The following is an 8904-nucleotide window of genomic DNA, read 5'->3' on the forward strand; positions in this document are numbered from 1 at the left end:
ATAAAGAGCAACTTGAACTCTTATATATTACTGGTCAGAATGTAAAATGGTACAGCCTCTGTGGAAAATGATTTGGTCATTTCTTCTAAACATACAGACACTATATGACTCAGCAGTGCCACTCCTGGAAGAAATAAAAACCTATGTTCACACAAAAACATACCTGTGAATGTTTATAGCAGCTCTATTCATATTTGCCAAAATCTGTTCATTTTTACCCAAGTGTCTTTCTATGGATGAATGGATAAACAAATTGTGGTGCACCTGTACAATGAGTTACTACTCAGCAACAGAAAAGTAATGAACTACTGATACACACAACAACTTGGATGAACCTCAAATGCAATTTCCTGAGTGAAAGAAACCAGTCTCGATAAATTACATGCTCTGTTCTTCCATTTCTATAACATTTTTGAAAAAGACAAAACTACAGTGATAGAAAACACATGAGCAGTTGTCAAGGTTAGGTATCGGGGGAAAGTATGACTACAAATGAATAGCACATGAGAGGGTTTTTTTTGGGGGGGGAGCGTGATGAAACAGTTTTATATCTTCGTTGTGGTTACATGAATCATACATCACTTTTAGCTGTATACCAAAAGAAAAAAAATAATTTTACTGTTTGAAAATTTAAAAAGAAATATAGAAAGCTAGGGTGACTGTATTAATATCAGAAAAAGTTGACTTTATAAGAAGGAAATTTACCATGGATAAAAAGGAACATCACATAATGATAAAAGAGTCAATTCACCAAGAAAATATAACAATCCTAAGTGTGTATACACCTAAAAGTAGAGCTTCAAAATATAAGAAACAGAATCTGATCGAGCTGAAAGAAGAAATAGTCACATCTACAATTACATTTGGAGACTCAACACTCCTCTCTGGGTAAATGACAGAAATAAACAAAACATCTTTGTGATGTTCTGGGGAAGCAGAAGCAACAGGTGTAAATAAAATGAGCCAAGCTCCATACTCTTGTTGAGGGTGCTTGGATGTGATCTGAGGATACGTTTAAAAGAAGGAAGCATGGGCAAGAAGGTAAAGAAGGCCCACTGTGTTTCTTGGAGTGGAGAGCTACCAGGTAAGGCACTAGCGAGAGCCTCTTTTAAAATGAGAATTTAAGGCAGGTTTGGAAAGAAGAGACAGGGATGGTGGGTTGGAAGGAGGGCAGTCAATTCTGTGCTGAGAATAGAGAATAATCGAGTGGGTAGAAAAATAATGTGTGCCAATGTCTGTCTGGGTTGGAGTGGGATTGGGGGGGACAGTGGGCAATGAGGAGTTTGGAAAATAAATGGGATGATAAGTTATGCTGAGAGCATAGAGGTTAGGGCACCATTTGTTGTTGGCAGCACTGGGAAACCCAGACAGCAAAAGTAGCAGTCAGTGCATTGGGCAAATTGGAGTCCACATAGATAGGTGTCTATGCAGGAGCATGAGGGAGTCCATGTCTGAAGAAGGGTCTTCTAGCACACAGCTTTCCCATCTGCTCAGGAAGACCCCAGCATTCTGTGGCTGGGTGTCAGGGTCCACTTCTTTGAGGGGTTAGGCAGGACTTTAGGATTATAGTCCTCACTTCAACATTTCAACCAGAGTGCTCTGCCTTGCTCATGTTCATGGAGTGGATTTCTGTGGAAGGCTTCAGTGGAAATAAAAGGTCCTACATCTAAAATTTTGATGACCACTGTCCACTAGATAAATGACGCATCATGGAATCCCAGCCTCTAGATACCTGAGTTGAAGGGTGTCTCCAGACCCCTGATCTGTTTATCATGAGCAACTTTTGTTACTGAAGAGCTGCCAACTGCCTAAAACTCATACACTAGGTTTGAAAAGATAGTGTCTGGATACTGGAGGCAGAGAGTAAGCTCAGTTTTGCCAAAGGCTGTCAAGAGTAAAATCCTTAAAAGTGATCTGACACAGCAGATGTGAGATCGAAAGGTCATTATTGTAACTGTATATATGAGCCACAAATACACAGAATATATATTTTATAAAAACTTTCTGTAATTGATTTTCTGGTTTAATATTTTCTCCCGTTAAAGTCTTTCCTAAATTTAATATGTGCCTTTAGTTTCCAACTGTGTTTGCTGGCGAGAAGATGGCATACTATAGTATGTAGGCCACTATTCATGTAACACTTTTTTTAAAACCTAAACCTATGGTCTCAAATTACCCCTACTGATGTAGCCTAAAAATGCCTAGCACAAGTTCCTCTCTTGTTAGACCCATGTTTCCTACGACCCACTGGACAGTCCCATCTGGACAGCTGGCAGAAGCTCACTGCTTACATGGCTCACACTGATTGCATCCTCCACACCTTTCCTCATTAACTCATCACCACTTCTTCCTCCCCGATCCTCAATCACAGATGAGAGGAAAAGCTTTCGCCAAGTGAGAAACCTCAGAATTCAAGGTTATTATAGACTCTACCCACCATCTCAAAGTTCCTAACTTCCTAAAACTCTTTCACATCACATCTCTCACCATCTTCCCACTCAGGCTGAATTAAGTGCTTTGTCATGTTATTTTGTTTTGTTTACTTGATATTCTTTCTCAGCATATGTTCAATAAATGTTTGCTGGATGGATCAATCAAGTTGTTGGAGGGTGCCATTCACTGATGGCCTGGACCTTGCACCTCCATGGATGGAACCCACAGTTCTCCAACTGCTCATGTAACTTCAGAATTCCCATGGGAAACTATTACTAAGGGTGTCACCATGGACTTCTCCTCCCCAGGTCCAAACACCATCTTGGAGGTGGGGGTGCTCTCAACAGGATGGTCCATGGTGCTTCCTCCCTAGGAAACATGGTCGGTCTATCAGGAGATTTCCCCAGCCCATTCACGCTCCTTGTCCTGCACCGGAGCCCCCACTTTCTTATCAGTTGAGTAAGAAAAAGCCATCTCCACAGGTTTTCCACCCACCCTGCAAACTGGCGGCAACACAGACCAGCCATCATAGCCACAGGACAGGACAGCCACCCCTGCTATGCCACGACCTCAGCAGCTCTGGAAGGCAGTCTGAGCCAGGCACACCATTTGGACAGCTTTCAAACATGTCCACGCCCAGCCCTTTATCTGCAGAGTCTGAGGTGATTAGTCCCAGGGCTTTCTCCTTCTGATTTCACCCTCCTTGCCGCTAGCTGCATGCTCCCTTCCGCTGCTCCTGGGTATTCCTGGCCTATCTCAGCTGTCCTTCCTCAGTCACTCACCCCTTACTCACATAGCCCCACCCACTGTGTGGGGTCGCACTGCAGCCAGGGGGGAAGGCCCCACCTCCAGCAGGCACCATGACAGCTTCCAGCCCTGGGACCCTGGCAAGGATGCCCTGGACCACTAGAGTAGTCAAGAGATGTCGCTCACCTGAGCTCAGGTGCAGGGAGCCAGGCATACTCTTCCTGACAGAGGTAGGGGGACTCTATGGTAGTGGGGTGTCTGGCAAGCTGCTGATCCCTTCATCCAACAGACCTGCCCTGTCAGACCACCCTGCAACTTTCAGCTGGTGATAATGATTCAGAGACTTCCCCAGCCCATCCATGTTTTTTTCTCCTGAATTCCCCTGCCTCTCCACCTTCTCTCCTTTTGGTCCCTTTCCCCTGTAGCTGAACTCGCGATTCAGAGCCCTGACTGCCAGTCTGCCTGGGGCTCTCTGGACTTGGTTTTGTACTTGATTTCTCTCATGGGCTCTGGCCATCACTTTCCCCGGGATGCTCTCAATGCCCCTCACTACTGAGGGTGTCCTGGCTGGTCTCCTCCCCTGGCTGCTGGTCATTCTGGCCAAATCCTTCTTTCTCAACATAAAGGGGGAAATGTCTTGTTGATATTGCAGAATCTTAAATCATTTCCAATTTTTATGAGAATGCAAACTGGCATACCACTTTTTGAATAAAATTTCAGATGTATTTATGAAATGTTACACTATTCACACCCCTTCCACTCTAACCCAATGTCTATGTTAGTATGAATATATTATTAGAAAACATTCATGTCTACCCAAGGATTCATATTCAAAGATGTTGTTTTCATCTTATGAATCATATGACAAAGGGAAAACAACCTATGTTTCCACCAGGAGAAAAAAATTACGTGATTAATTATGGTATATACAAACTTTAACATTCCAGGGAGTAGTTTCAAAAGTGAGGCAGATCTATATGTGCTGTCATGGGAAGATCCTGCATCCATTTTATTAAGTGACAAAAGCTAGCGGCAGATCAATATGCATAGTATTACCTCTTATGTTGAATAAAAACAATATATTCTTAGAGCAGACCTCTGAAAAACACATAGTCATCTTTAAAATAACACACACTAGGGGTGCCTGGGTGGCTCAGCCGGTTAAGCGTCCAACTCTTGATTTCGGCTCAGGTCATGATCTCAGGGTCCTGAGAGTCTCTCTCCTTCCCCCTTTGCCCCTCTCTCCACTCACACACTCTTTCTCAAAGAAAGAAAAATCAATTAAAAAATTAAAATAAAATAACACATGCTAGATTGTTAGTCATGGTGACTTCTGAGGAGGAGGAGGCTGAATTGTGGAGGAACTTTGAAAAGGGGATATTGTGATTGATCTGTATTTTTAGAAGTTTTTTGCAAGAGAAAGACAATTATCATATGGTTTCTCTCATCTATGGAACATAAGAACTAGGAAGATCGGTAGGAGAAGAAAGGGCTAAAGAAAGGGGGGGTAATCAGAAGGGGGAATGAAGCATGAGAGACTATGGACTCTGAGAAACAAACTGAGGGCCTCAGAGGGGAGGGGGGTGGGGGAATGGGATAGGCTGGTGATGGGTAGTAAGGAGGGCACGTATTGCGTGGGGCACTGGGTGTTATACGCAACTAACGAATCATGGAACTTTACATCAAAAGCCAGGGATGTACTGTATGGTGACTAACATAATATAATAAAAATATTATTATAACAAAAAAAGAAGAAGTTTTTTGCAATAGGAAGATACGCACTACTACTTTCATAAGTAAAATTTCTGGATAAGCCTAACAACAGAAAAGCAGCCGTGTGAAAGTAACTGCTAACTGATGCAACAGACAAACCCAGACATTTGAAGGGTTAACACGACAAAAGTGCACATAAATTTTTGTGCACATAAATTCTGATATAGTTTGGCAGGGGCCCTGGGCTTTTCCTAGGCCTTGGGTCCAGGACACTTTCATCTTGTGGCTCCCCTATCTCAACACAGGGTCACCATGTTTGCTGGTGAATCAAGGGAGGTAGCATGGAGCTGACATACTGGCTCTCAGATGCCTGGATGTGAGAAACAATGCTTCTGCTCACGTCTCTACGGCAAAGGGCCATCACGCAACCCTCCCTAACTACAAGCGGACTGGCAGTGTAGTGTCCCCTGTGTCCTGGAAGGAAAGCAAGACACGCTATGGATGAACATTAAAGTTTCTCCCAAGTATCGCTACCCAGTAGGTGCTCAACCAAATGCAACTACTTCAATTTGTTATGACGACTGACTTTATTGCTGGGAGGAGTTTCTGAGGTCAGATTTGCCTTGGAACTCTGGGGCTCAGGCAGGAGAACTCTAGGTTAATAAAGCCCACAGACAGTACCCAAATCCTGTTTGATTCTCATTGTCACCTTCCTTCCTTAGCCCGGGTTTTAGTACCTTAGCCACAGCATCCTTCTTTTTGTCACCTGGGAGACTCCATGCTGTCCTCAGGAATGATGTACGACTCAGAAGGTTGGCCACAGGCTGGGGTGGGCGGGAATAGCATGGACTCTAGATGAATTCAGACCAGGGTTCTAGTCTCTGCCCTGTCACTCACTAGCCATGTGATCCTGGGAAAATGACCAAGCCCCGTGAGCCTCAGGTTCTTCGTCTGTGAGGCGAGTGGGTTTGATAAGCCCCGTCTTGTAGGACTGCAGGAATGCATGTAATGTATCGAAAGCACCTTGCACGGTGCCCGGCATAAACTGGAACTTTGATGAATGGCAGTGATTTCGAATGTTGTTTTGATCCCAGAGCCTTCCACTCTCTCCTCTGGGATATTTTTTGTTATCCAGGTCATGTTAGAGAATGTGCAGCTCAATAGGCCATGGAATAGCTAATCAGCCAAAGAGGGTGCTTCGTAAGTAAAACTCAATCCATTTTCTAAATCAGAGGATATATATGGGATATATGAGAATATGTGTGGAAAGCAGGTGTGAGGCAGTTGTCCCAGCCGGATACAACACAAAACTCCTAGAATTTGAGTCAAAGACCAGCTCCCTCCCTCCCTCCTGGCTTCTCTTCCACCCAAACCACTCTTTTCATTCATTTCTCCCTCACCAAAACCTAGACTTTGCTTACTTACAGCTGTCCAAATTACACTCAAGATAACCAAATTAAAATGTCTTTTATTTGGCTTTCCATGCTCAGGAACAAGAGTATCAGTCTAGAGTCTTCGGGGCGCCCACTCAAACGAATATCCCTGTATTTCTCCAGAAATTCTTGCAGATGATGGATATAAAACACCTAGTCTGTGCACTGTGTTTAATCGCACTGAGACAAGAGTGCAGGATAACTTCCTTTCCTGCCCCAGGAGGAGATTTCTCTCTGGTTTGTCCATGATCCAAAAGGAACTTCTCAGAGTAATTATCCATTTCAGACTTTGCTCCCACCCCTAAGGCACCCTGTCTCCAAGTAGGGCCACTGTCACCCCCCAGGTTCACAGTGATCGGCTGCAGAGAAGGAGTTATGGTGACCAGACAGCCTGAGCCACCCAGGCCAGGGGCGTTTCCACTACAGTGCTTGCCCCGGGAGCACCCTTCTTCCGCTGGTTCTGTACGTCTCAGGGCATCCCTCCCCACTTTCCTGCCATGAGTGCAGCTGCTAGACAGCCACCTAAGGGTGGTACATGTCCTGCTTATCCTACTGTCCTCAGTGCTCACACACAGGGCCTTCCACAGTGCAGTGCTCCCAGCCAATGTCTGGAAATCAGTGAGACAGTGAGCAGGGCTCCCTATGTGCTGAGATGACGTCTCTCCTCCTTTCTTGAAGAACCAAGCCAATACAGAAGCACACATCTATGTTACTTTTCCAAAATTTCAGACAAGAAGGAATAAGAAGCAAAATGAACAATCTTTTATTTCCCTATTTTCTGACCCCGTCACTTGAGTGCTCCATTCTTTCGCCTTTCCAGCAAATTTCTATGCCAATGCCCTGTAATTTCATTCCAGAACCCAAACAAGGAGGGAAGATCTCCCAGCTTATTTCCAGGACATGACAAAACTCTTAACTCTTGAACTGGGTAAGGACAAATGCTGTGTGTGTGTGGGGGGAGGATGTCACTCACACACTCAGCCGCCGAAGCGGATGAAATCTTCTATGCCAAGGAACCCCACTGGAGAGCTTCCTCGAGGACACCAAGCTCTGGATGTGGGAGTCATCACAGAGAACAGCCCCCTCCCGTCTCCCCCAAGGAGGCTCCTTGCCCGCTTTCTTCCCCCAACTCTCCCTGGCCCTGCACTCCTTAGAACGCCCAGGGCTGTCTCTTCACACACACACACACACATACACACACACACATGCACACGCACACACTAACAGGAAAGAACCAGCAAGCGGCCTCACTTCCCGCCCAGCATCCCGCAGGAGAAGCTGCCGGCCCCACCAAAGCCTGGAAAGGGCCTGGCCACCCCTGGGGCTCAGGCCCCCTCTTCCTCATCGCTCACAGCCTCTTCAGACAGGGCCAGGGAGGAACCCGGCTGCCTGCTATTGACCCGGAGCAAATACTCCAGCACTTGCAACTTGCTGGTTTCAGCATAGGCCCTGGGACCCCACAGGAACTCGTAGCGGGCAGGGTCGCTGCTGGGCACCTGCCGGTACTCCACGTACCCTTCCTGCACCCAGACCTTGGTGAGGAGCTCCCTGGGCTCCCCATAGATAATGTGCTCCTTGCCAGCATACACTCCCATGACCCCTAGCGCTTCCCACACCTCCTCCTCAGGGGCACAGTCATCCTCCAGGAGGATCACCCCCAGAAGCAGCACCAGGAGGCTGGTCTTGGGCATGCCCTGCTCACCGCTCGGCATCCCACCACAGGTGAGGCCCAGGACGGTGACCAGGACGTAGGAGTGGTCGCTGGGGTCCACCTCCTTCACATCTACGCCAAAGACCAGCCGCATGCACTGGGACGCTTGGCCCAAGATCATGGGGAAGGCGTCCTGGTCATCGTTGCCGACGACCTCCAGCATCTCTGCCTGGCTGGTGCGCTGCTGGGTGCGATACTTGAGCACCAGGAACGCCACCAGGTCAGCCACTTTCACATGGAGTTTGTCCTGGAGAGACAGCTGGGCTTCCTCGGGCTCCTCCCAGCTGCTCGACCCCTCCTCATCTGGGCTGCTGGAGCCATGGTCGGGCTGGCTCCAGACAGTGGCTGCCAGGGCAGTGGGGGAGGGGCAGGCACTCTGAGGGCTCTGAGGAGGACTCAGGGACCCAGAAGCAGACCCCTCCCCAAGGGGGATCAGGAATAGGGCAGAGCAGGAAGAGGAAGGGGAGGAGGAAGTGGAGGCAGTGGAGGAGGAGGAAGGGGAGGAGGATGAGGAGGATGAAGAGGAGGAAAAAGAAGAGGAGGGAGGAGATGGGCCCCCCTCCTCCCCAGCCCCGGACAGCTGTGCCTCCACCAGGCTCTGGGCTGGTACTGGGTCTTCCTCCAGCTTCCAGAGCTCACTTCTCTGACCCAGGGGCATGGCGTCTGTGTAGGGCTGAACCTGAAGAAAGATGTGGGATGGCTCCTCAGGGTGCAGCCCAGCCAGGGGAGGCCCGAGGTCCTAAAGCTGACAGTGGGCTGTGTCAGCTTGGGTGCTGAGGGGTCCCCTCTGTGGTGGGATGGGAGAACCCCTGGCTCCACACGCAAAGCATGGACCTCACCTTGACCACTGGCACTTGCCTGCACCTC

General features: G+C 47.7%; 1 protein-coding gene across 1 annotated transcript; it reads right to left on the reverse strand.

Annotated features, from left to right (window-relative positions):
- Positions 1–7651: 7651 nt before the first annotated feature.
- Positions 7652–8695, reverse strand: LOC123786527 (melanoma-associated antigen 8-like). Its single transcript, XM_045788804.2, has one exon. The coding sequence runs from the start codon at positions 8693–8695 to the stop codon at positions 7652–7654; it is 1044 nt and encodes a 347-aa protein (XP_045644760.2).
- Positions 8696–8904: the final 209 nt, after the last annotated feature.

This window comes from Ursus americanus, chromosome X (assembly GCF_024610735.1).
Source record: "Ursus americanus isolate L20-20 chromosome X, mUrsAme1.1.p, whole genome shotgun sequence".
NCBI lineage: Eukaryota > Metazoa > Chordata > Mammalia > Carnivora > Ursidae > Ursus > Ursus americanus.

What these genes read in the sequence shown, in the direction of transcription:
- LOC123786527 (XM_045788804.2), bottom strand. Translation starts at nt 8,695, where the DNA reads ATGCCCCTGGGTCAGAGAAGTGAGCTCTGGAAGCTGGAGGAAGACCCA.